Below are 26,519 nucleotides of genomic sequence, written 5' to 3'. Positions count from 1 at the left end.
TTTTGTGCTGGGACAGCCAGGATCCTGTGACCCAGGACCCTCTCTCCTCTTTCCTACTTTTAGAGGGTGAAAATTTTAGAAAACTGTAAAACTCCAAAGGTTTCCAAGTTTTATTTAACTTTCAAGTTTACCCAGTAACAGAGAACAGATCAAGAGGCCAAGAGCAATAACCATTACCAGATTCTAACGTGTGCCAGGCAGCGTAACAATGGCTTTACGTGTTTTTTCCCTTTATTCCTCACAAGAATCCAACAAAGTAGTTACTATTCCCATTTAACAGCCAGGGAAACAGGGTCAGAGGCGTTAAGCCCTTTGGCCAGTTGCAGTGACACCACGCCTCTCATCTTGACCTACGACCACCTCCTCCCTGGCTCTCTACTGCCCCCGACCATACCTCCTTCACCAGGACCCACGGCAGCCAGCCGCTTCCCTCTTACAGCCCTCCCGCAGGACTTCTCCTGGTATTTATAAAATCCGCCTGAAGGCCTCAGGCCTTGCTGACTCCTCTGACCCATATCCTGCTTCTCTCCCTCCCCTGACCCTGCTCCACTCTGTGACCTCTTTCTGTCCACCAACATTACAAACTTCTTCCTACCTTGCATCCTGTCTCTACCTGACACACTCCCCCACCCCATGCTTCATCACAGTTCAGGTCTCAACTCAAACGTCGCTCCAAGAAGAAGCCGCCCTGACCGCCCTGTCTAGACTAGCAAGGACACACACCCAGCGGTCACTTTCTTTCCTCAATAGCACCGTCATTATCGTAAACTCCCTGCATTCCTTTACTTGCTACTCTCTGTCCCCACTGGGTAGGCCCCCCAAGTTCCCCGAGGGCAGGGACACTGTGTTCCCAGCATTTCAAACACTGGCACCAAGGAAGATCCAAATTAGTATTTGTTGAAAAAAACAGAAGGGGGTGAAGAGGAGCCAGGCTTTTTAAAAATAATAAATTTAAAAATAAATAAAAGCGGGAAATAAAAAAAAAAAAAAGAGGATCAGGCTTTGAACTCCAGTCTGTGTGGGAACCCAGCGCGCCTACCACTCAGGCACATGTGGTCTCCCTAAAGGGACAGGAAAGAGCTCTTTATAGATTTGGAAGAATACATCCCAAACTGCTAACATGCTTCCCTCTGAGGAGTATGTGGAATGAGACGGGGAAGGAACTTTTTTTTAACCACGCGTATTTCTATATTTATTTGCAGTTTTGTAAGGTATGTGTATTAGTGTTGTAACCTAAAACACAACGCATGCACAACTAGGGGATTTTACCCCTTCTCAGTGAACTCTCCTTAACCCCCTAGATGCAGACGGGTTACCTGCACACGCCTTCCTCAGCTCACAGCTTTCTCCCTTCAGCCAATGGCAGAGAATGTGAGCACAGCCTCAAACCATTTGCTCCTACGCAGAATCAAGCTAAAAGAAGGGTTATTGGAAAAGGCGGTGCTTCTCCATCCAGCAAGACATCAGAATCACCTGCGACGTTTCCTGCAAGGCAGACACCGCCCCCCCCCATTCCCACCCCCAGGACTGGCCTCTGCTGGATTGAGTGCTGCTCAAAAACCAGCAGGGCGATCCAGAGAGGACCCCTGCTTTAAGGGCCACACCTCTGGGGATCTCCACCTCTAGCCTTGGATCTGGTCAGGCCAGGGCAGCACCCCCCAACACTGCCCCCCAACACTGCCCCTGGGGGTTGGTCTTTTCCATCCAACTCTCACATCTGGCAGCGGTGGCTACAAAATTGCCCTTTTGCACAGTTCAGGACTTAACCACCCCACCTCAGCCTTCCTCCCTGGGGTCCCTGAATGAGAGATAGAAAGAGGTAGGTGGGATCCCCCAGCTGGTGTCAGCAATGGCTCATCTATGCTGCAGTTGAGGCTGGTGTGAGGGGAGCCTGTCAAGCATATGAACAGTGGCAGACAGGAAGCTGAGAACGAGTATCTACGGAGCAGCATCTGAGAAACTTCAGTTAGGATTTAGGGCCCAGGAAAACCTGACTCCCTAAAAGAGCCAGAAGTTTTTCTCCTGCATAACATACACAACATACATATATATGTATGTATGTATGTATGTAATGGACCATTTCCCTTTTTGCCCTACCAGGAAGCTCAGAAATCATATTTACCCTCATAGCTAATACATCTGTTTCTCCTGTTTTTACCTTTGGTATCACATTCTATTTTCCTACCCTTATTATTTGCAAAACTGCTTCAAATATTTCCTATAGAGATGGGGCAGACATAAAGAAATCCAATGAATATTCACACAGCATTTCTTATCAGCAAACCTCTCTGAAGGTCACTGCCAGAGCCCAGCTCTGTCCACGGCTCCAAACATGAATGAAGTGTCCTCATTATTTTCTTTAGAGACCACTGTGCTGCCCGACAGGACTGAGACAGCCCAGGGGAGTGGTCAGGGCTGGGCTACATTTGCAAGTCCTCTTTCTGGGTCTGTCAGTGACCTTGGACCGAGCTCCAGCCCCACCCCACCCCACCCCCAGGCCCATTCTTCATTAACGACCCTGAAGCCTTGATTTGCAGGTTCCAACAAGGCCCGTTTCAGGCCACTCTATCCTGTGGGGTGGGGAGTGCAGAGGGGGGGGGAAGAAGGATCTGACCTTACCAGACCCATCCCTATGCTCCCACCCGGTCTCCCCCCCTCACCCGGGGCCCAAATAACCAGGCCACACACCAGGTTTCAAGTATCTGTCTCTTCCTTTCACTCTCTCAAAAGAAAAAATAAATAAATTGCAGAAGGCGGCAGCATTTCCAGTCTTCCCCTGGTTCCCAGACACCCTACCCCCAACCCTGCCCCCCCCCCACATTCCCGCTCCCTAGACCCATCCCTCCCCATTCCCCCAAAAAAAAATCCCAGAAAAAAAAAAAAAAAAGCCACAGTTAGACCTTCCACTCATGCAAACCGGCAAAGAAAAAAGGTGGGGGGCATGTAGAAAGCAGGGGGCTCACAGTGGAGTCCCCCTACTTATCCCCCCAAAAACCACCTTTGAGAAGAAAAAAAATGGAAAAAAATAAATGAGAAATCAAGGGACAGGGGGAGTTATGATGGGGGCAGGGATGACCCCAGACCCTGCCTCGGGAGAGCGCGGAGGCCTGTAGCCCTGCATCCCTGCAGCGGGGTGCTCCTTGAGGGGGGCCCTGACTTCCGCAATGTGTGTGGGAGAAGATGGGGGAAGGCAGGTGGCCCCTGGTGGGTCTGTGTGTGCGTTGGGGGCGGGCAGGGGCGAGGGGTCCTAAGGAGCTAGGGCTCGGGATCAGGAGCCCAGGGCTCCCCCCCAGACCCCAGGTTCCTGGGGTTCAGGAGTCCAGTTCTGGGGTGCGGGGATACATGCAGAGGAGTGTCCCCCCTCCAATGGGCTGGATCCAGTTAGAAAGGAAATAAATAAGAAGGGGTGGGAGGGAGGCTGGAGGTGCGAAGGGCGTGGGCAATTCAGTCCAGACCAAGGGCCTGGGCGATGGAGGCGGGGCGAGTCCAGGCCAAGCCAGGGCAGGAATCAGAGTCTCTCTCGGGCTGGGACCCAGATGTAGGGGCCTGAGAGGTCCTCGATGACGCGCTTCACCTTGTGGTAGATCTCCTCAAAGCTGTCTCCCTCCACGATGGCTGGGGGTAGGGGGGGAGCAGGGAGTCAGGCCCAGAGGGGCACCTTTTTCTAATTCTCCTATCCACGTGCCGCGGGGCTGCACCCACCCAAAGGGGACACCTCTCTCTAAACCACCCACCCAGTGGGGGCCCCCTCTTTGAATCTGAACCAAAGGTCCCTTGTGTGCACCTCACCTGAGAAGCACTCTGTGAATTCCTGCTCCAGCTTGGTGGCTCTGTCGAAGGCTTTGCGGGCTTGCTCCTCTGTGATCCGCTTATTAATCTCTCTGTGGACAGTGAGAGACACACAGACCTGAGGGTGGGTCCTGCCCCACCTTTTATCTCCTCCATCCAGAGCTGTGAGGTCGCAACCAGTATTTTCTCATCTGGAGCACGAAGCAAAAAATACAATTCCTGGGCTTCCCTGATGGCGCAGTGGTTGAGAGTCTGCCTGCCGATGCAGGCGACACGGGTTCCTGCCCCGGTCCGGGAAGATCCCAAATGACGCGGAGCAGCTAGGCCCGTGAGCCACGGCCGCTGAGCCTGCGCGTCCGCAACGGGAGAGGCCACAACAGTGAGAGGCCCGCATACCGCAAAAAACAAACAAACAAACAAACAAAAAAACAATTCCCAATAACCTCTGGGGCCACAGACGGGCCCCCTCCCCATGACCCACCCCAGCCGGGTGTGGCTACTCCAGGGACCTCTCCAGAGCCTCAGCCTTCCAGCCGGCAGCCCCAGTGAAGGGATTAAGACCCTAACTCCCGACAGCCCCAAGCCCTGGCTCGGCCTAGAAGGTGTGTACCCCCAGGGGTTGCTGGGAGTTGTAGTCCTGCCTAGCCCGGGGCAGGAGAAAAGGAAAGAGGCCTGGGAGTCCCGGTATCCTCTGGGTTCCAGCTCTAGGTGCAGATTTCCCTCAAGGGCTGCCGGAGCTGCTGTCTAGGGTTCTGAGGGAACAGTTCAACACAGAGGCCTTCTGAGGCCCAGAGCCACAGGTGTGGGCGAGCAGAGGGGAAGCCCCCCGGGACCATACTCACAGCACATTCTCCAGGGAGCGGGGGCGGATGAAGATGGCGATAGGGTGCAGGTGGGCCGCCTGCAGCCGCCGCACGGCATTGGCCGAGACATCGAGGATGCAGTGCTTCCCCTGGGGGCGGGCAGGGGGGGCGGAGGCGGACCAGCAGGTGGCGGGAAAGGACACAGGTGCCAGGACAGGACACAGTTCATGGAAAGGTAGGGAACGGGGGATTGGCCGAAAGGGAAATGACATGGATGTCGAAAGACACGCGGACAGAGAGAGTTGAGGCAGGAAAGGTATGGATAGACAGAATGAAAGACAGAGAGAAAAAGGCGAGGGGCAGACGGAGGGCAAGGGAGGGGTCAGCACAGGAGGGAGGGAGTGGGGGGAAGGAGGGAGGTGTGAGGAACCAAAAGATGGGGCAGAGCAAGGCGGGGATGGGGGGGGTCGCGAGAAGCAAAGAAAAAGGAGAAAGGAAGTAGGATAGAGGGAGGAGGGAGGGGAGGAAGTAGGATAGAGAGAGGAGGGAGGGGAGGACGGACAGAGGACAGACAGATGGAAGGAACAAGGAGAGACAGATGGGAGGGAGGAGAGGCAGATGGAGAAAGGAGCCATGGAGGGAGAGGGCAGGGTGGGGGCAGCAGGGAGAAGGTGGGGGCAGAGGAGTGGGAGGGGAGAGGGGAGAGGGCCAAAGGGGAGCCGGCAGAAGGGAGGGACCGAGTGGGGGGAGGCCGAGCCACCAAGGGCAAGGCCGCAGGAAGAGAGGTGAAATGGGGCAAGGAGGAGGGCAGGGGAGGAGAGGGGACAGATGGCAGAGCAGAGTTTGGGGTCAGGGACCAAGGGAGGGAGGGAGGCAGGGAGAGCGGGGCACCAGAGAGCAGGCGGGCAGAGTTGCCCAAGAGGAGCAGGAGGTGGAGAAGCGGAGTGGAGACCCAGCAGGGAAGAGACAGAGAGAGAGCGCGTTAGAGAGCTAAAGGAAGGCCACGGGGGGGGCGGGCAGGAGGACGGCGCCGCGGCTCCTACCTGCTCGGCCACCTCGCGCACGGACTGGACGCTGGTTCCATACAGGTGGCTGTTGTACTGGCCGGCCTCAATGAACTTGTGCGCCTGGATGTCCTTCTCCATTTTCTCCCGGGATGACACGAAGTGGTAATCCCGGCCATCTATCTCATACTCCCGCTTGGGCCGTGTCGTATCTGCCAGGAAGTCACCCCACCACCCAAAGATCTAACCACCATCCCTCTAGCTTAAACCCTGCCTACAGCGACCCCCCCCCCCCCCCGCAGAGTGCCCAGCCAGTCCTTCAGGGAAGGGGGCAGCTGGGGAGACTTCCTCAGCAACCCCGGGTCCTCCAAGTCCCCGGCCTGGAAGGGTCACCATGGAACATGAGGGTGGCTGAGAAGCACCCTTCTCTGAGAACCCGTATGTCCGGCTGCATCCCAATGCCCGGAAGCGGCTCTGCCTGTGTGACCGCTTGGGCCCCCCTACCCATTCCAAGGCCCCGGCACTCACGGGGAACACAGGATCCAAACTTGTCGGGGAACTCGGAGAGGAGATCATCATTGGCACGGTCCTTGGTGGGCCCGAGGATGATGATGGGGCGAGCGTAGTGCACTGAGGAGAGAGTGCGGGGTCAGGTGGGGAGCAGAGCAGGGAGCAGGGGTGGCTGGGCCAGGTCGCACAGCCAGACCTCACCTTCCATCTGTGTCACCGTCTCGTAGCTCAGGACCGAGTCTTCTCGACCTAGTGGGAGGCAGGGCGTCGGCAAGGGGGCTCTGATGCAGGGGCCCTGGGGCCCTGTGCTGCCGTCCTGAGGACTCAAGCGAGGCTCAGGGCCCCTCTCACCTCAGGTCTTCCCAAACTGACCCTACGTACCCTGTGATCCAGAGCTGGAGCCCCAATCCTAGGAAGAAAGAGCAGGCCATGCGATTGGTCAAGAGTCCAGGCCCACGAGCCCCCCACTCTTCCACCCAAGCTCACGGCCTCCTCTACCTACCTTGGCCTTTAACCTTGACCACTCCCGTCGCTCAACCCTGTGGGATACATGGAGGGATGGTGGGGGGGCATGTAGGGAAATGCCCATGAGGAGCCCGATGGCCTCACCCCGGGCCAGCTGAGAACCCCATCTCTCAGCAGCCCCTGGGCCCCGTGCTCCTAAATGAGGCGTTTGCCAGAAGTGCTCATGTGAGTCATGGTGCTGCTGGGAAGGCCCAGCAGACGGATTCCCAAGGAGTCAGTAGGCAGACCCATGTCCTCCCTACTGGCTGCCCAGCCTGGGGACCTTGGGAGCGTCAGTGCCTGGGGCAGAAAGGCTCACCGCCGTTTGCTGGGGATAAAGCCGATGTCATCGGTCTCGCTGTCAGAGTGGACCCGCCGTGCCTGCCACCACTCCTCGTCACTGGCGTCGATGACATGCAGCACATCCCCAAAGCGGAAGCTCAGAGCCTGGCTCAGGAAGCCACAGTCCTTGGTCTTGTCGTAGTCAAACAGGGCCCTGGAGGGCAGGCGGCCTTTGGTCAGAGCCTGGTGAGGACTCCGTCCCCCAGGACCCAACCTGGAGGTTCTGCCCCGGGGTCTAGAGACAAGCACAGGTGCCGTGGATTCTGAGAAACCCTAGAACTGTGTGGGGACCAAAAGCTCTACCGAAACTCATGATCACCATAACTATGAACTGTCATTCAGTCCACACTGTGTCAGGGATCAGACAGGCTACGGATCCAGTGCAATTTCGAGAGTAAGATCTAGAACGGCACCCTCCCAAGAAAGCAGTTGCAGTATGCACACACGTCACAGTCACAGGGGCAACGTGGACCCGAACTCGTAAGGGAAAGAAAAAAAGATCACTCTCTGCAAACTCTGGTTACCCTCAGCAGTATGAAACTCCTGTAAGTCATAACCCCTGAGGTCAGGACAAGGGAAGGAATGACCGCAGAGATAGCAGAGATGTTGAGCAGATCACTGGGGCTAGAAAGATGGGAAGGGACCCCAGGATTGCCCGGCATCACCTGGGAGTCAGAACTGACCAGCCCTGGGAGCCAGCTGAAGCTTGCAGGGAGGAAAGGGCCAGACGAGGCTCCGGTCTGAGCCGGGCATCTGGGCGGATGGAGGTGCCATTCAGGGAGAGAGAACACTGACTGGGTGGGACAGACAGCACGAGCGCACGGGAGAAAGAGGTGAGCTCACAGTTTGGGACATGTTGCGTGTGAATGCCTGTGGGACATCCCCATGGACGTGTCCAGAAAGCAGATGGCCAGAACTGCAGGTCTAGACCTCGAGGAAGAGGTCAGGCCAGAGCTGACAGCTCTGAGCGACATCTGCAGAGCGAGTGGCAGGTGAGGCCATGGGAGTGGACGGGCCCCCAAAGGGAGAGAAGGGAAAAAGCATCAGACACAGCGCCTAGGCCTGCGGAGAACGAGAAAGAGGAGCCAATGGGAGAAGGAGCCCCAAGAAGGTAGCAAAACGCCACCGGAGAGATGGGGACAGACTGGAGAGAGCGGTGGTCCACCTCCCCTAGACTGCGTTGTCCCACGGGGCTGGGCAGGCTGCAGCAATATATTCCAAAAGCCGAGAGGCCCCCTGCTCTGCCAGGTGTTACCCTTTGAGTTACCAGATTGTGGGACAGCTGGGGGTACCAGGGCAGGTGCCAGGGTGACCGGGGCTAGTGGCAGTAGGGATCACAGGGACTACTTCACAATGCTAACCTGTGCGGGAATGCCAGCTGAGCGTCGCCAGCTGAGTGTTGGCCGGCAGGGGTGGGGGTGGGGGGCCAGCAGGGTTGAGGGGGAAAGCTGGCTGGGGGACGAGGGGCACAGGAGGACTTGGAGCCCAGCCCGGGAAGCGTCCGACCTGATGTAGAAACCCCTTTTGGGATTGCTTCGCAGGGAGGCAGTCCCTGAGCCCAGGCTGCTGTTCATGAGCTGTTCCCGAAGGTCGTGGATCTTGGCCTCGAACCGGCTGTACTCTGAGGAAGGACAAGAAGGTTTCTGAGCTCGGGTCCCATCCTACCGCCACCCCCCCTCGGCCCCTGCTGAAGCCAGGAGCCAAGGAGACAGAGAGCTGAGCCCACGAGAAGGCGCGCTGCAGGCCCGATACCTTCCGGTTTATACTGAGCGATGATCGTGACTGTCTGACCCGCGTTCTTCAGGGCAATGGCAGCCTGCTCGTGGCTGGCGTTGCGGAGGTCAACACCATTGACCTAGAGAGAGCAGGAGAGGCTGAGTCACTGGAGATGCAGGCCAGGCTCCAGCCCACAGGGCTCTGCCCTCAGGGGAGGGGGTGGTCCGGGCAAGGGCTGGCCTTCCCTCACCGAGAGGATCTGGTCCCCCTTCCGCAGCTCCCCACTGAGGTCCGCAGGGCCCCCGGCCAGGATGAAGGAGATGAAGATGCCTTCACCGTCCTCGCCACCCACGATGTTGAAGCCCAGGCCCGTGGATCCCCGGTGGATCACGATCCGCCTCGGTTCTCGGGGGATGTCTTCCTCCCCGAGCAGGTCCTTGGCCACTGGGGAGTAGCGCCGAGGGGAGGTGGGGGTCATGGCTGTGGGGTAGTCAGTGCCCAGGTAGCTGCTATGACTGATCTCGTTGTCCAGGTGCTGGGAATAGGCTGGGGGAAGACGTGGGCGAAAGGATGAGATGGAAGTACATGGAAGAAGACAGCGCCCACCACCCCACCTCCTCCCTAGGGAATCAGCAGAGCCAGACTCGGGGAAAGGGGAAGTTACTGTGCCAGAGAAACAAGGCTGGGGTGGTGAAGGGGGCGTCAGGTCACAGCAATGTCAGGGGCAGGAATTCACAGGTGACGTCGAGGTTGGTGCTCCTAGGGGACAGTGGATCTTAAGGGTACGTGACCTCGGTATGGCAGGGATCACGGAGCCAAGGAGAATATTAATACCAGGCTTTGGGGTTTTTCGTTTGGTTGTAGCATCTCTCAAATCCCTTCATCTATGAAATTCCTCTCCCTTCCCCCCCCCCCTTGGCCATTCATTTGTTGAAAAAACTAGGGCATTGTCTAGCAGAATTTCCCACATTCTACTAGGGAAATTCTAACAGGTAAATCACTGCTTGCATCCCTGTCCCTGGGGTGTTAACCTGCGCCTCTGCCCTGTATTTCCTGTACACTGGTCATCCGCAAAGAGACTCAAGTTCACTTTTTGGCAAGAATATTTCATAGGTGGTGCTGCGTGCTTTCTGCATTATGACAGGATGCAATACTGTCCGGTTGCCTTTTCTTAGGTAAGACAAATCTGTAGGTTCAGGGATTGTCAACCTGATCCATACATTGTAAAGCCCCCCATCAGGCTTTCACCTAAGAGTTTTAGCAGCCACTGATGATCGTTGCCTGGTCCTCACAGTTCACTGGGGACAGCAAAATAGCGCTGATATTCTATGTTTGTTTGTGTTTTTTTTTTTGAGGGAGGAACATTTATGAGTGAGAATTCGTCTGTAAAAGAGAACGTTCCTGGGCTTCCCTGGTGGCGCAGTGGTTAAGAATCCGCCTGCCAATGCAGGGGACACAGGTTCGAGCCCTGGTCCGGGAACATCCCACATGCCACGGAGCAACTAAGCCTGTGCGCCACAACTACTGAACCTGCGCTCTAAAGCCCGCGAGCCACAACTACGGAGCCTGCATGCCACAACTACTGAAGCCCGTGTGCCTAGAGCCTGTGCTCTGCAACAAAGAGAAGCCACCACAACGAGAAGCCCGCGCACCGCAAATAGTAGCCCCCGCTCGTTGCAACTAGAGAAAGCCCGCGCGCAGCAACGAAGACCCAATGCAGCCCAAAAATAAATAAATAAATAGATGCAAAAAAAAAAAAAAAAAGAGAGAGAACGTTCCCATATCAACCATTTGGTTACTCTAAGGTGCAGTTTGTACAGGAAGGGAGAATAAATGCTTGACTCTTTCCCTTTATTTGCCAGTTTTCAGAATGGATGAGTTCCCTGGCATCCTCTAAAGGTACGCAATTGTTTTGAAGTATCATTATAATCCTGTAGATTTTAACATATCTAATGAGTTTTGGTTGAATGGCCAGTTTCAACTTCTGTGTCTTTGACACGACCCTTTCATATCTTCCTCGCTTTCTAGTATGAAAGATGTTACAAGCTCATCTTGCACATTTCTTGCTCAAGATTTGGAATTGAAAAAAAAAAAAAAAAAAAAAGATTTGGAATTGGCCCTTTCTCCAAGGAGCCAAGGTTCCTTTTGGTAGGTTATGGTGTTTAGAAACAAGACCATGTGATTTTAATATGGTCTCACAGTATGATTTCAGATTTGGACGGAGCAGTCACATCTCGTTATTCTTTTCCAAAAATTTCTTAGCTATTCTCCCAAATGTATTTTTCCAGTTGGGGGTAGGGGGGACATTAAAATTCTGATGAGGACGCATAAAATGTAGAGATTAACTTGGAGAAGATTGAGATATTTAGCATATTATGTTTTTTGCGTCAGGAAGCACGATGTGACTCTCCAATTCTTCAGTCTTCTTTTATGTCCTTCAGTAAAGTTTCATCATTTTTTTCATGTAAATCTTACACACTTCTTGTCAAGCTTATTTTTCTACGAATTTTATAGAGCTTTTCTCCTATGGCAAAAGGGATCTTTTTACCCATTACATTTTATGGCCACTTTCTTAACCCTACATATTATTTCTAAGTTCTTCGGTTAATTCACTTAGATTTTAATCTAGATGGACAAAAGTATAATTTACAAATAAGGATAAGTTTGTTTCTCCCCTTTCAAATGTAAGTAACATCTATTCGTTCTTTTTCTCTTGCTACACTGCCTGAAGGCTCTAAAGCAGTGATTCTCACGCAGGGGAATTTCGCCTCCCAGGGGACATTTGGCAGTGTCTCAAGACATTCTTGGTTGTTCTCACTGGTGGGGAGGGGTACCATTTCATCTGATAGACAGAGGCCAGGGCTGCTGTTAAACATCCTACAGGGCACAGAACAACCCCCTACAACAAAGAATGTCAACAGTCCCAACACTGAGAAACTCCGCTCTAAAGCAATGTGGAATAACAGTAGCAGGAAGAGGCATCCTTGCCTAGTTCCGAACTTAATGTACACACTGCTAGGATTTTATCATTAGAATGTGTTCATTGTTAGTTTTTGATAGCTATTCTTCAATCACGTTAAGGAAAATTCTTCTGTTCCTAGTATACTAAGTTTCCCTCCAAAAATAGGATGATGGATTTCATCAAATGCCTTTTCCACATCTATTTGAAATGAACTTACCCTTTTTCTCCCTTAACTTTTTAATACAATAAATCATACTGAGAGGTTTCATAATATGAACCACCTTTAATTCCCTGAAACAAACCCTACTTTGTGACAATGTTATTCCCTTAATACACTGCTGCGTTTGTTGTGCAACTATGTTATTAGATACTTTTACATCTCTGTTCAGAAGCAAAATTGGCCTATACTTTCCTTCTTCTTCCTCCTTTTTTTTTTTTTTTTTTTTGCCACACCTCACGGCTTGCAGGATCTTAGTTCCGCCACCAGTGATTGAAGCCAGGCCACGGCAGTGAAAGCCCAGAATCCTAACCATTAGGTCACCAGGGAACTCCCTACTTTCCTTCTTTTATATAATCTTTGTGACCATTTTCAAATGCCCTCATAAAATGAAATGTGAGACATTTTATCTTTTCTTATATTCAAAAAGAGCATAAGAATTATCTACTCCATGAGGATTTGATAAAATTAGCCATAAAACCATCTGGGCCTTGTGCCCTCTGCGGGAGGAACTATTGACTATCTTTTCTAGTTCTTTGATGGTGACCGATTTTCCATCTATTCTCCAACCACAGGAAGTGACAGAGGTTGTGGCCAGTTCAGGGGAAATATCTGAAGAGGAATGGTCACCAGGGATGTCATGGGGTGACTGAGATGGGGCATGGGCAGCTCTGGGTTTTGGAGGGCTCTCACAGGTTGTGATGTCTGGGGGAGCATAGCTGTCACTCAGGTAGGCATTGCTGGGCTTGGCCACCTTTAGGTAGACAACATCATATGTGTTCTTCAGGGCTGCCACGGCATCCTCATGCATGACGTCCTCCAGCCCCACACTGTTGACCTAGGGTCAAGGGAAGCAGAGCTCAGACAGAACCAGAAACATCCTCAAGACGGATGCACTGAGGGTGAGCCGATAAGGAAGCCTGGGCCTGCTCAGGACCAGGAGGCAAGACCTAAGTGTGGGCTAGAAAAGTGATGGGGGTCCTCACCGCCAGGATCTTGTCTCCAATCTGCAACCTCCCATCCTTGTGGGCAGCACCCCCTTCGATAATCTTGGTTACATAGATGCTATTATCTCCGGGGATGTGCTGGTTCCCTACACCTCCAGCAATGCTGAAGCCAAGACCTAGATGGAGGGGAAGGCAGAGGTGGGTGCCCAGGTACCTGGGGAGCAGGCCTTGGGGCAGCGGACAGTGGGATGGGGGTGGAGACATAACAGGTTACTACCTTTAGGCCCCTTGATGAGCTTGATCTCCATGAGCTTCTCAGCCGGGGGCTTCCGGCGCATGACGTAGAGGCGGACGATGGAGCCTGCCTCTTTGAGGGCCTCCACCGCAGCTGAGTGGGTCACCTCCCGCACGTCCACTTCATTTACAAACAAGATGCTATCGTTGACCCTGAGGGCAGCAAAGTGGGCCTGAGCCAGGAGCTTCCTGCCGCCCTGGCCCTCCCTTTCCAGGGAATCAGCATCCTAACCCCTGTCTCTTCTCCCCACCTGAGACGGCCATCCTGGGCAGCAGCCCCACCAGGAATGATCTTGGTGATGAAAATGGATGGGTCGTCACCGATGTGTGGGTTATCAGTGCCACCTGCGATGCTGAAGCCCAGACCTGAGTTACCCTGGGCAGAAGGAGGGGAAGAGGGTCAGCTCCCCTCACCACCCGCTCTAGACAGGGCAAGGGGGTAGGGGAGTGGGTCGGGGAGTTGTGACCAGAGCAGGAAGGGATAGGGTTAAGAGGCTGGCCACAGAGAAAAAACGGGCACAGAGAGAAGCACAGACAGGGAGCGAGGGGGAAGGACCTTGGAGGGAGGAGCCTGCTCACCCTTTCCAGTGTGATCTCCTCGTATTCCATTTCCCCCTCTGTCCCGTTCACCTGCAACTCCAGCACGGGCCAGAAACACAAGAGCAGTGAGACAGACTTCCTACCTGAGAACCTGGCCCTACCCTGGCTGCTGGGACCCAGGCCCTCCCTGTCTCCCTCCTCTCTTCTGTAATGGCCACAAAATCTAAACAACTCACATATCCCGGGGCTTCTAGGGTATCTGTGTTGACAATCACAGGGGGAGAATTGGCCTGTGAGGGGAAAAAGGAGACGAAAAGCTGCCTGAACCTTGGCTCAAGAGGGAGCCGGTAACCAAGAGTCCCACCGGCCTGGCTACCTTCTCAGTCTCTTAACCCAGCCCTCTCTGCTACCCTTGACTCCCTGAAGGACCCAGCCTCAGTCCGTGTTACACACACACACACACACATACACATGCTGGACCCAATTCTGCCCAGCCCAGGCCCCCTGCATGTGGAAGGAGGTGTCTGAGAAGGAGGAAGGGAGAGACAGCCAGATAGGGGAGCAGCAGATGGTAAAGGGTTGGCTGGAGGGGCGCCTTGGGGGGCGGAAAGCGTCTCACCGGATGTAACACCACAGAGTGTTACAGGCCTTATGCGCTACACACAGACACCACAGGACTTATGTCCACTGGGTCCTGCTCCCCCTTCCTGCCCCCATCCCTGTCCCTATCCGCCCACATACACCCAGATACCTTCATAACCCTCCCTCAGATTTGCCCCTCATTTCACACACATTTGCCCTAAACCCTGGGCCCCGGGAATCCGGGGTTCCCCCAGATGCAGGCCCCACCCTCCCTCTCGCCCACCCACCATTAAATCTACTCCTTCCTCTAGGGACCCTGTTGCCTAGCAACGGTATCTAAGCCCAGCCAAGGCCTGGGGAGACCCACCTCCTGGAGGCCCCGTCGCCAGGACAACAGGAGGGGGAGATGGGGCGTGGCCTAAGGACAACCAGATTCCCAAAGGCAGAAGGGATCCTCTAGCCCCGCCTTTCCTGACCTGGGCCCCGCCCCCTCCCCCCCACCGCCGCGTTAGCCCGGCAGAAATAAGTCCAGGCTGAGGAGGGTTGAGGGCGCAGCGCACCCTGAATAACTTCCTTTCCTCCCTCCCGTACGCCCCTCACCCTATGCAGTGCAAAGAACATCAGGAAAGGGGAGTGGTGAAAGACATCCGGGTCCTATCCTCTCATCTATTCTCCGCCCGCCCACCACTTCATCCGGGAAAGGGTTAAAGTGGGGTGTGCCCAGGTCCCTGACGTCAGTCGCCTCGACGCAGCAGGGTCTCTAGATTCCAGGGCGGAGCCCGCTTTAGGCCGGTCCTAGGGGCTTCCCCAATTGCCTGGGTAACCGAAGCCACGTTTCCATGGCAATGGGGGAAGGCGGCCAAAAGCCTCCTTCCGGGGTCCCCAACCTATCTCCTCCTTAAACAAGTATTTATTTGGAGCCTACCAAGCGCGAGGGACTCATCACGGATTCTCCAGACTCCTCGCTCTCTCCTTCCAAAGGGGTCCCTCCTCTCTCCTACTGCTATTTGTCCATACTACACAGTTTCAAGCTCTATAGTTGATTTCATATCCATAAATCTATTAACACCATCCTCCGACCCTTCAAATCTCAGCAGATGCTAACTGTCCAACCAATAGCCACTGACTGCCCAACTCTCATCCGCACGTCCATCCTCTATCCCACAGCCTATCCTCAATCGCCATCCCCATCCTTATCCTAGAATTTCCTTTCCCAGGCCCCATCTTGTATCCGCAACTACCTTCATCTGTGTCCCTCTCTCTACCCCACCCGATAACCTCCATCTACATCTCTGCCCCACCCTTCAATTCGCATCTTCCATTCTCCATCCGCTTCCCTGTCCACTTCCCTGTCCGCATCCTCCCATCCGGGCCCATCCCTTATCAGTCTCCTGCTCTTATCCTCCACCTTAATTTCTGATTCCCCAGAGAGATCAGCACCACCCTCCCTTAGTTCGTCCTCAAACCCTCAAGATTCTATGACCAAATCACAATCCTTCATTCTCAACCCATTCCCCCTCTCCTCTGAAAATTGAGGCTTCTCCTGTCCCCCAGCTCAGGCCTTGTCATGGGACCTCCCTCCCACACTCATGGCCTCCAGCACTCTCTCCTTCCACTTCCCTCTGCTTCCTGGGCTCAGATTCCAAATCTCCCTAGTTCTGTACTAACTACCACCTTCTCTCCTCTTCTCCTTCCCCAGGGACTTAATGGCCCCATCTTGGGGGAAAAAAAGCATCTCTAGGAATCCTCTGCACCATCTCCTCATCTCCAGAGCCTTCCTTTCCTTCCTCTCAATCAGCTCGACCTGCTGCCCTGATTTCACAGTCTCATCCTTGTCTGTCTCCTGGCCCAGGACCTCTTACCCTTCTGTTGCCTCTCCACTTTGCTACCTGCCTGAGAACAGTCTTTTTCTCCCTCTCCAATTCCTCTCCTACCACATCCTTCTCACCCCAGAACCTACTGCTGCCCCCTCTCTGCCTCCTCATCTGAGGCTCAGAAACCTCTTCACCACCTTCTTGGTGAAATGTCAACAACCCCCCCCTTCCAGGGCATCCCACAAGATCCTAGAATCTCACCCCTGACCCCACAGTGTTCCCGTGAATCTCCCTGCTAGCCTGGTACACTCCATCCTCCCCAGCCTGTGCCCCCGGAAGAGGAGATTGAGGGGGAAGAAGTTGGGAGCCGGCTGCCGAGGCAGAAGGCTGATCAGGCCGCAGAGGGCCTGAGCTGGGGATCAGGGAGAGGGAGAAAGAGAGTGCGTGGGAGGAAGAGAGAGACAGCATCTAGAACCAGCCCGCCAGCCAACAGGGAGGGAAAGGCAGCGAGGGGGGTGGCGCACAGGAGGGGTGCAAAGGCCGGGGCAGGGGATGGAGGCAGAAAGGCCCGGGCGACTAGTCTCAGGCCAGACAGATGGAAAGGGCTGGAGAGCCAGGCCCAGAGGCCGGAAGTCGGGGGGAGGAGGCAGCGAAGGGACAAGAGCAAATGAGGGCAGCGCTCTGGCCGCAGAAAATGGAAATGGAGATGGAGGGTGTGAAGGAATGAAGAGGGCTGGGGCGCGAGAGCATCCTGGGGGATGCACACATCTCAACACACGTGCGCACAGACACGCAGACACACACACGCACACACACACACACACACACTCCTGGCTGTAAGCCCTACACCCACTCCCAATTGCCTGGCCTCTCTTTCTCCTCTTTGGTAATCAGGTGTTTCCAACGCCCCAAATGCCCCCTCCCTCCCCCGGCCCCAGGAGCCCAAGCCCAGCTCCCCAGCCCCGGCCTCCCCCCACCTACGGCTCACGCCCTACCGGGCCTTGGGGGATGTTGTAGCTCCGAGGCTCCGAGGGCCGCACTGGGGAGGGGGCCGCCTGAGTCTCCTACCTTGAGGGGGGAGAAGTGGGCGTGGCCCACGACCCCTTGGACGGCCTCGAGGTGGGACAAGTTCCTCTCCGCCACGTGCACCAGCTCGGGGGCGTTTACCTGGTTGGGGAGGTGGGCCGGGCTGTGCTCCAGAGGGGGCGTGTCTTCATCTTGGTAGCGGTATTTCTGGGGACGGGGACGGAGGCGTCACAGGGGCCGGCCCAGCGCCTCGGGCTCCAGGCTGCCCGCCCCGGCGCGCCTCCTCTTCTCCCCCCCGCCCCCCCGCCCCCCCGCCAGTGCAGTGCGGAAGGCCCTGGGGCCTGGCCAGCTCCTCCCCCTCCCTGTCCTCCAGCCCATTGGCTCCCCTCTCTCCACCTCCCCACATCCCCCTCTCCCGCCAGGGCCTCGGCACCTCTCCTCTCTTCCCAAAGCCCTGCCCCATCCCCCAACTCCTTCAACTCCCAGCCTAGGACCCCCGCCTTCTACCCAGCACACTCCTTCCTCTGGCTTCCGTTTCCTCACCCCTCTCCCAGAGCTCCAGCCCCTCTGACACGTGCACCCCCGTTCTCTACATCCATCCCCAGCGTCCTTGCTTTCCTCATCAGCTTCCCCCCATTTCCTCTTTACCTCAATCCCACTGCCTCCTTCCAGTTGCTTCTCCCACTCTGTACCCCACCCCACCCTCCTTGCCTCAGTCGCCCCACTGCAGCCTCTACCCCTGGAGTGAGTGGCTCTCCAGCACCTTGCAGGCCCCAGGCAGGGACCACAGTCAAGCCCTTCAACTAGCCGGTACTTGGCGTCAGCCCCCCTGGCAGGACACAGCTAAACCCGGCCAGCTGGCCTCGCCGGTTCCCAGGTCATCGGCAAAGGGGCCCCAGGAGTCTACCCCGCCTCTACAAACGCCTACAGCCCAGGCAGCTAATCGGATATACTAGAAGGAGAAGGGGGAGAAAGGGGGAGGAACAGAGACAGTAGGGCTCAGAAGGGGGGCAGGAATGGGTGTCAGCTTCCAGGTTTGCTGACTGCGGGAGGGGGTAGAGCCTCAGAATGAATTCCTGGTCTCCCTCCGGCCTCTTGGAGTGAGAGACCCAACCTGACCCCTGACTCCCTTCCTAACTAACCACGTGCCATCTCAAGGGCCTCCCATACTACCTTAATAGGGACATCAGTAAATGAGATTAACTGGGGACCAGAGAGAGGAAAAGGGCAGCTGGAGATAGTGAAGGGCAGTGCCCCTGCCTGGGTCCTCCCACATCTGCCTCTGCTCTCATAGAAGCAAATCCTCCCCAAAACCAGGCTCCATGGCGGAGGGGGAGGCTGCCATATACAGGGCTCCCTCAGAGACTGGAGAAGACAGAATACACGCCCCAGTACACGTGGGTGAAAAGAGAAGGCAAGATTTCCCTCTCAAAAAAAGTATCTGAGAAACTGAGAGGACCCCAACATTTGGAGACCAACAGTTACAAGGTCAAACTGGAGGAAACTTATCAAGGTCAATGCCTGATGCTACAGTATGACTGAAAATTCTGAGGATGAGGAACCAAGGCTGAGGATGTAATCCAACTTTGGCCGTGGTTAAGGAGGAAGTAAGAGAATAGGAAGAAGAAGATGGTACATGGAGATTCTCAAACCCAGGACACACCTTGATACATTTGAAGAGCCTTAAAGAAGGAAAACATGGGGCTCATCAAGGTACACTCTGTTTTCTGGCCTTGGAGAGAGACTTGACTTGGAGACAGTCTCGGAGAGAGAATCCCAAGCTCCCTCCAGGTTTCCATATCATGAACACCAAAAGTGGAGAAGGGAAGCTAGGGGAAGTATAAGCTAAATAATCCTCCTCAAAGCTGGGCCCTCCTGGATAACAGAATTCGATGAAATGAAAGAGGTTGTCATTCCACACCCTGAAAAGGTGGTCTTCAGCCTGGACAGTGCGAGGTCTGAGGGACAGAGCCCCGGAACTGGAGGGGCCAGGGAGAAAGGGAGGAGGCAGCTGTGCCTCCGCTTCACAAGGCCCCCAATTCCCTGCATGATACATGAGGCAGGGCCAAGGGTTGCAGCTTCAAGTTTTGGAGTCAGGGGAAGGGTTTGAGCCCGATGCCCCTCCATCTTTATTTACCCCACCTCACACAGAAAATTCCCGAATCTCGATGAAGAACTATCAGGGTGCTGGAAGTTTGCAAAGGGACATTTCATTGTTTATTCTAGATAGGAGATGAAAGTAAATTTGTAGCACAGTGAGACTGCAGACACCTCTCCCTGCCTCATCCCCATGGGGAGCAGGGGTGTCTAGGACTGAGGAAAAGGCTCCTCCTGATTGGGAGACAAGGTGAGGGAGATGGGGAACAAGGAAAGGGTACCAAAGTTCCCAGAATGTGGCTGGAGGAGGTTAGGGCCTGTGCTCAGTCCCTGGACATTTTCTAAGTAAATGTAGTAAGGAAAAACCTCTGGAGAGGTGGGGCTGGGAGAGAGTCATTCAGAAACTGCAAACTGGTAGGTGGGGATCGGGGTCAGCACCTCTCATCCCAGATGACAGGACAACTAAAGCAGGACAGGCAAGAAAGGAGGATCCCCTCTTTTACCCTACAGGGACTCAGGGCTGCCGCGGGGCGACAGCTCCAGTGCTATTGGGATCAAGTCTGAACCCCCAATATATTAAGGCATAGGATAAATCAAAAGGCTGGGGGGTGCTGTTGTTCTTTCCCCCTTGGCTCCCTCCTCACCGGAGCCCCAGTTACAAGAATGACCTGGAACGCAGCCTTGTACCCCCAGAATAGAGGGGTGTGAGTGAAAGTGGATGATCATAGGAGGGGCGACCCACTGTGCCTGTCCGCGAGACACTGCAACCCAGAGACCCCACCAAGCAGAAGGAAGAGCGACAGCACTTGAAGCTTGCACCCTGAGATTTGGGGGGTCCGGGAAGAGGGGAGCGGGGCCGGAGCCCGTACCGCGGCACGTACCACGCAGAGACACATGGAGGCGAATCTGTTCCGAGCCGACATGGAGAAGGGGAGGGGGACTGAGGGGAAGGGGTGGGTGGGAGAGCAAGGGTCCCAGGGTTGGGGGAGGGGGAGGGGCAGAGGGGCGGGGGCTGCGGCTGCCGCGGCAACTGGAGGCTGCAGCCTGGGGGGGTGGGGGGTGAAACGGCGCCTGCGCAGTGCGGGAGAGCGTCACGATGGGAGAGAAGGGGTGAGGGGAGACCCTCTTAGCCATCAACTTCCCTGGTTCCAGCTGTTTCTCTGTGCACTTCACCTTCCACAGTATATTCCTATTCCTTTACAAATAGACTCACTCCTAAAATTTACCAATTTATCGCTCTGGTTCTCTGGGACCCCTTATTCTATCTAATCTCCCACCCCTAAAATCACCAGGTCCTAACTATTACAAAACCTCACTGGACTCTCAGGGTGCAGGGAAGGAAGCAGCTCTTCTCCCTCATTTCAGAAGGACCCCCAAGGGATCTAAACTGCCTCCCACAATCCCCTCCCCCCAACCTCCCCAAAGATCGTTAATGTAGACAACATCCCCACAGATGCCAAGACACCTCCTATTCTAACCAGCGGGAAAGCCCCACATGATAGCCAGACAACGCTTTCCAAGAGTTGAAGGACCACAGATCCTGTTGTGCCCTCAAATTAATCTACCCTTGAAATCATCCCTATTAAAATTATATCTATTCCCCCAATCCACTGACAGAGACCTTGAAATTAGTGCAACTATTACCCTTGCTCTAATGTAAACACCCAAATAAGCAGTCCTCAAATTTGTTTGGGGTCCCCTGTCCAAATCCTTGAACCTAATGAGATACTCATGAGTTTCTAATATACCGTTCCCCAATACCACCAAATCCCATTTCAGGGAATACGTAATGTAATTTAAAGCTGACCTTCTAAATTCAATCGAAACCTCTTCAATTTATTACCAAACCTTTAAATTAAGAGATGTTTCCCTATTCCTTTTCTTTCCCCCTTAAGTGCATACATTACTCCCTTTTCTGGCTGCCCTCCCCTACATCTCAACATTCCCCCCACCATGATTCTGAATTTTAACTTTGTTGGAAGATTACTCCCAAATATATCTATCTCCCCCACACCCAAGTCTCAAAAAATTTTTACCAAAATAAGATCTGGCCTGCAACTTGCAGTGACCCACAAATCTCCCATAACACCCCAAAATGACTGCCTCAGATGTCTTGCATTTTGTCCCAAACTGAACCTGAAAGCATCTCTTCCAAATATTCTCCCATTGAACGCCCACCTTTCCAACTCTTAAAGCCCAGTGAGCAGTCCCCTAAAATCTGCTTCTCTTGGCTTTTCTAAAATGCCTACATATGGTAGAGAGGACGGACTTCCCTAGAACCTGACCCATGCCCCCTCTCTCCCCGTTGGTTGGAATCTGTTAGATGCGCCCCCGAGATGACCCCCAAGGTCCTAGTTTCATATCTGGATAGAATGCTTGGATCCGGGAGCCAGTGCGGAAAGGGCTGAACTCGAAATTCCTTCTAGAAAAGAAAATGCACAGGCCCTAGTTCTCCACCAGTGGGCGCTGTGGCCCATTAAGACCCTCCCCCATCCCCCATTTCCTTTTTCCCTCCATTTTCCGTTTCCCCGTTGCCTGGCAACGCAGCAATCCAGGACTTTGCTGTCGCCTAGCAACCGTCTCCCTGGAACATAGAGCTGAGGTAGGAGGTTTTGCTCTGATGGAATCCGAACAGGCCTCCATCTTAGGAAAACTGAGACGTCAGATCGCCCAACCCCCGGATTCTCCTTTCCAAAGACCCCCGCGCCCCGCAGTTTCTTAGACAACAAGCCCCTCAAACCCTGTCTCCTTTCGGCACATGGGACCACGTCACGCCCCTGCCGGGTCAGCCCCGCCCTCATTTCGGGCCGGTTACCCAGTCTAAGGCCCCGCCCCTTTCGTTGCCCGCCACCCTTGGTAGAGTAAGCCAGACCCCGCCCACCTGCCTCCAGGAGACCGCGCCTCCGTCCACTTCCCGCCCATTCGCTCCCCCGGCCTCGCCCACACTGCCCCTCCGCCACGCCCCAGTCGGCCAATGAATGAGGCCGTTGGCCACACTGCCCCGCCCCCGGCATCTTAGCTTTGCCCAATAAGGACCACCCGGAGGGTTTAACCGCTTCGCCTCCGGGACTCTGGCCAAATACCCCTGGTCTTTCCCCACTTTCCCCCCTCCCCCACTTGTTCTGCTCCGCCCCCCGCCCCCCTCGCCCGGCCCTCAAGTCCGCCACGCAACTTCAGTCGTCGCCGGTTACCATGGCAACGGCGGCAGCAGCGCGGGGAGAAGGGGGAGGGACGGGGGCGGAGTGGGAGAAAGAGATGCTCAGAGACAAGAGATACACGCAGAGAGCTAGGCACAGAGTAAGACTAAGTGACAGCTATAAAGGCACAGTTAGCACAAAGCACAGGACCTGGCACATTGTAGGTATTCAATAAATGATCCTTAAATTACTGCGGCAGAAGTCTAAATATAGGCAATGAAAGATGGAGGACTCAGACGGAGCCGGGAAGCTCAACGACCGCAAAGCATGAGCACCGTCTACCCTACCCAGCATTTTGGGGGGGGACAAGTGCCATGTGCCCCCTGCTGGCTCCTCCTAAGCTAACCCTCCGCTGCCCTGGATAGAGATGAACCACAACTCCCAACAGCCCCACGGGCAGCAACTCGCCAACACCGACAGATCTTGCGCCTCAAGGCCTTATGGGACTTCGAGTCCCCGCCATCCCGAGACTGACAAGTTTTCCGGCCAAGGAACGTGGCAAGCCTGGGTCTCCACACCTCTGTAAAACCACAAAATGCATGATCCTCTCTGCGCAAGACTCCTTCCTTCGGGGATGCTCAACCCTGGGCTCCATCGAAGAAGCAAGATTCTTGAAGGGAAATGAATAAACCCATCCTCCCAGAATAGCTGCCACTGCAGACAAACCCTTCACCCTTGCTCGTGTATGTGTGTTCACATGTTGGAAGCAGAGCCCACACATTCCAACTGACTTTCTGTGTACACCTGCACATAAGGGACCATAGCCAGGGAGCCTAAGGCTAAGAGGCAGGCTAAGGGCAGGAGACAGGAGGAACTGAGAATCAGACAGACATTAAAGGAGAGCAGGCCAGAGAAACTGAGGCACAAAAATCCACTGAAACTACAGGGATGGGAGGAAGAGGCAGTATGGGAGAAAGCCCAAAGCCCACAAAATGGGGGATAAGCAAGTAGCCCTGGAGAGGCGGTGGGGGCTTGGACTTAAAGGTCCCCAGCCCCCAGTCTCCTCCATCCATGCTCACACATGCATGACGCATGTGTAGATGCATGTGTATATACATATATGAGTTTGTGGCAAAGAACATGTGTGTCCTCAGCTCCCTCCCCTGAGAATCTGCAGTTCCCACTAAATATAACCCCCTCCCCAGCCTGTGACTCACCCAGACCCCGCCTCCCGGCCCCCACTTCCTGTCCCACCCCCCAACCCCCAGCTGCCTGCCACCCGCCCAAGCCTCCCTCCACACACCAGGCATCCAGCTTTCCAGTCCCAGAGTCTTACAGCCAAGACCTAGGTATTCTGCATCCCACCAGAAGCTTGCTAGTGCTCCCCATCCAAGATCTCCTGCACTTGCCAGGCTCCAACCACAGGGACACCCTTGTACAGATCTTCACTGCTGCCAGCCCGGCCTTTCTCCTACACCTTCTCACCCCAGTAACCTTAGATCCAGGTGTCTTCCCCCACCTTGATCCCAAGTGTCAGGGGTAACAGGAACATTCCCCTCCATCTGCTCTTCTCCCTCCTTCTCAACCAGGGGTAGATTCAGTGTGGGAGGAAACGGGGATGTTGGGCACCTTCCTGGGCCACCCCCAAATTTTGCACCATGCACCTGGTGCCCCTCCGCAAATCCCCTCTCCCCAAACCTCTCATCCTCCTCCTCAGGAGCTGGCAACCTCAGCTGCTGCAACCTTCTACCTCCCAAGGGAATACCCCAAATCCTAACCTCACCTGGTCCATTCCCTCAGGTGATCCTATGTCAGGCCCCAGCTCTCTGACAACTCCCAAGTATCCCCATTCCACATGATCGAACCCTAAATTGACAGTTCCCTCAAATTGAGAGCGCCCCCAAATGTATCAGCCATGAGACGCTTCTTTTATAGCCTGAAGGCCCACCCCTTCCCTGCCAGCTGACACCCCCAGACCAGTCAGGTACTCACAACCAGTAACCTTCTACCCTCAAGCCAGGAGCCCTGTGAAATTGGGCAAGGCACCTGGAAGCCAGCTTGTCCTCCAAGAGGGAAGAGGTCCCCCCCGCCATGCAGTCCACCTTCTAACATACAGCAAGCAGGACTCCCATGTGAGCCAGGCTTCTCCTTAAATAAGTCTCCCTCAAACATCATTGGTGAACCTCAAAATCCACCAGATCCCCCAAGTCACAGAATACCCCCAATTTTCCATTTCCCTCAAAGGGCTCACTCCAGGGGGCACCTGTGGCCAAACCCAGCATTTTCTCAGATGTGAACCCCCAAACTAAATTATGACCCCCGCAGATACATCTTCTGATGCTCTCACCCCAGGGCCCCCAGCCGCGGATTAGGCCTGACTAACCCCTCCCCACGAACTCATACCCTCCCCCCAGTTTATAGGTCCCCCCTCATGCTTACCTTGGTTGTCACTATACAGAGACAGTCCATGTTGGGGGGCCTGGCCGCGGCGGCGGGTAAGGGGCTCTGACTTCATCGGAGTTTCGTTCCTCCCCTCCGTGGGTTCTCACCCCTCCCCCCTCCGCACCCCACTTTTGCAGGGGGGGCCAGGATGGGGGGAGGGGTGAGAGGGGAAAGAGGGGGTTGGAGAAGGGAAGGGTAGGGGAGCGTGGGAGGGAGGGGAAGGGGGCCCTAAAAAGGGGTCCCCAATGGAGGGGAGGGGGCTTAGGGAGCACACCCCGATTCTCAGGAGGGGCGGGGGCACCGGGGGCTGGCAGCCCCGGAGTTCGGGGGCTGGGGCATGAGCTGAGGTGGGGGAGGGGAACTGGATTTCGGGGAGCCCCGGGGTAGGGGGGGGTCTTGCCTAACGGCCAGGGGCTAGGGGCCGTGGCGGGGGAGTGGGGTGGGGGGGGTCGGAGGCGGCAGCGGCCGAGGGAGCCGTGGAGCCGAGGAGGGAAGGGGAGAGAGGAGGAGAGAGGAAGCAGGGGGAGGGAGGGAGGGAGGGAGCGAGGAGCGAGAAGGGGGGGGGGTGCCTTGGCAGAGTTAACTGCTTCCGCGCTGGCAGGAACCCGGATAATGGGAAAGGAGAAGGAAGCAGGAGCCCAGAGGCCCTGAGGCAAACATGGAGTCTCGGCCAGCCACCAGCGATGACAGCAGAGGCAGTGAGGAGGGAGTTCATTTCTCAGACGAGGAGGCACACACAGATGGGCTGGGAGCACCCGGGGTTGTTGAGATACTGGAGAAAGGCCATGGTAGGGGGTAGGGAGTGAGGGAGGGGCTGGCAGGAGGGAATCCCTGGGGGTCTAGTGCTCCCTCAGGATTCACAGGAGGAAGCCTGGAAAGTGACTGCGTCCTAGACTCTTTAGTGCGTGAAACTGGGGCAGGTAAAGAAGAGTGGGAAGCAAGAGGGCGAAGGGGCTACAGGACGGGAAAGAGTGCATTCTCCTTGCCCCTGACTCAGGATGTTGTCCCCAGGGCCCCCAAGTCTCAGGTTCATATTCGCAGTACTTTGGTCCCCCTCCAGCCCTGCCTGCTCCCTCGGGAAGTCAGGCCCCCACCCTCACCCCTTTACCTGACTCTCTGAGATGGAAGCCTCGTAATAGTCCAGGATGTCTGTCACAGGAACAGAGCTGAGTTAGCTCTCCCCCCACCCCCCACCCCATCCCCCCGCCTCCCTGGCTGCCCCTGCCATCACCTCTCCTCCACCTGCCTGGTAAGGACAGAGGAACTCCTCTAGCCAAGGCTGGTGGACTGGATGCTGACGGATGACCCCTGCCCGGGGCTCCTGCTTGTACCAAATGATCTCCAGGCTCCGAACCAGCCCCCAAGTTCAGTAATTGCCCTCACAGGCACAGGCCAGCCCTTTCCACCACCGCCCCCCAGAAAACTGGGGCGACTCACCCAGCAAGGCCTGGAAGAGGTCACTGTGCAGCACCGTGAGGAGAGGGGGTGCCCATCGCAATAGTGGGGGGGCCAGGAGCCAGAGGGCTGACCTGGGAGCTGGTGAAATGCAAGTGAGCGGGGATTGGGACAAGGACAAGATTGAGGGACCAACACACTCACCTCCTCTTCCCCAGCCTTTGCCCTCTCACCCCAGACTCTCTGGAAAGGTCCAGGGAGAAGGACCCCTGGGTCCCAGCCCCCCACCAGCCCCCAGGCCTCTCCTTCACAAGGACTCCTGTTTTTCACCTCTTGGTCCTGGTCCCTCAGACATCTCTCTCTTCTCTCACTTTAATCTCTCTAATCCACCGGATCAG

General features: G+C 55.3%; 1 protein-coding gene across 8 annotated transcripts; it reads right to left on the bottom strand.

Moving 5' to 3' along the window:
- Positions 1–2,881: 2,881 nt before the first annotated feature.
- Positions 2,882–25,041, bottom strand: DLG4 (discs large MAGUK scaffold protein 4). 8 transcript variants are annotated; one of them, XM_079905351.1, is made up of 20 exons: positions 24,724–25,041; positions 17,093–17,257; positions 13,865–13,918; positions 13,668–13,727; positions 13,340–13,464; positions 13,072–13,241; positions 12,834–12,970; positions 12,541–12,685; positions 8,919–9,214; positions 8,705–8,807; positions 8,459–8,573; positions 6,930–7,106; positions 6,609–6,645; positions 6,488–6,515; positions 6,308–6,355; positions 6,125–6,226; positions 5,636–5,808; positions 4,632–4,741; positions 3,790–3,881; positions 2,882–3,615 (listed from the first exon to the last, which is right to left on the bottom strand). In XM_079905351.1, the coding sequence occupies exons 1-20, from the start codon at positions 24,751–24,753 to the stop codon at positions 3,509–3,511; spliced, it is 2,274 nt and encodes a 757-aa protein (XP_079761477.1). In that variant the 5' UTR covers positions 24,754–25,041; the 3' UTR covers positions 2,882–3,508. The 8 variants fall into 8 exon arrangements, 7 of the variants coding, with proteins under 7 accessions (XP_079761477.1, XP_079761478.1, XP_079761479.1 ...); XM_079905352.1 differs by having other exon boundaries at positions 13,668–13,718; XM_079905353.1 differs by having other exon boundaries at positions 17,192–17,257; positions 24,724–25,040.
- Between the last annotated feature and the right edge of the window lie 1,478 nt (positions 25,042–26,519).

The sequence above is a fragment of the Stenella coeruleoalba genome (assembly GCF_951394435.1).
Source record: "Stenella coeruleoalba genome assembly, chromosome: 19".
In the NCBI taxonomy this organism is placed as follows: domain Eukaryota; kingdom Metazoa; phylum Chordata; class Mammalia; order Artiodactyla; family Delphinidae; genus Stenella; species Stenella coeruleoalba.
The sequence above is the reverse complement of the archived record's forward strand: the minus strand, read 5'-3'. Positions and strand labels throughout refer to the sequence as shown.

Excerpts from the sequence above, each read along its gene's own strand:
- DLG4 (XM_079905351.1), bottom strand. The coding sequence starts at position 24,753 with ATGGACTGTCTCTGTATAGTGACAACCAAG. Across the intron at positions 12,971-13,071 it reads GCTCATCAAGGGGCCTAAAG|GTCTTGGCTTCAGCATTGCT; the intron begins GTAGTAACCTGT and ends CCCTCCATCTAG. Across the intron at positions 6,356-6,487 it reads CTCCAGCTCTGGATCACAGG|GTCGAGAAGACTCGGTCCTG; the intron begins GTACGTAGGGTC and ends GCCTCCCACTAG.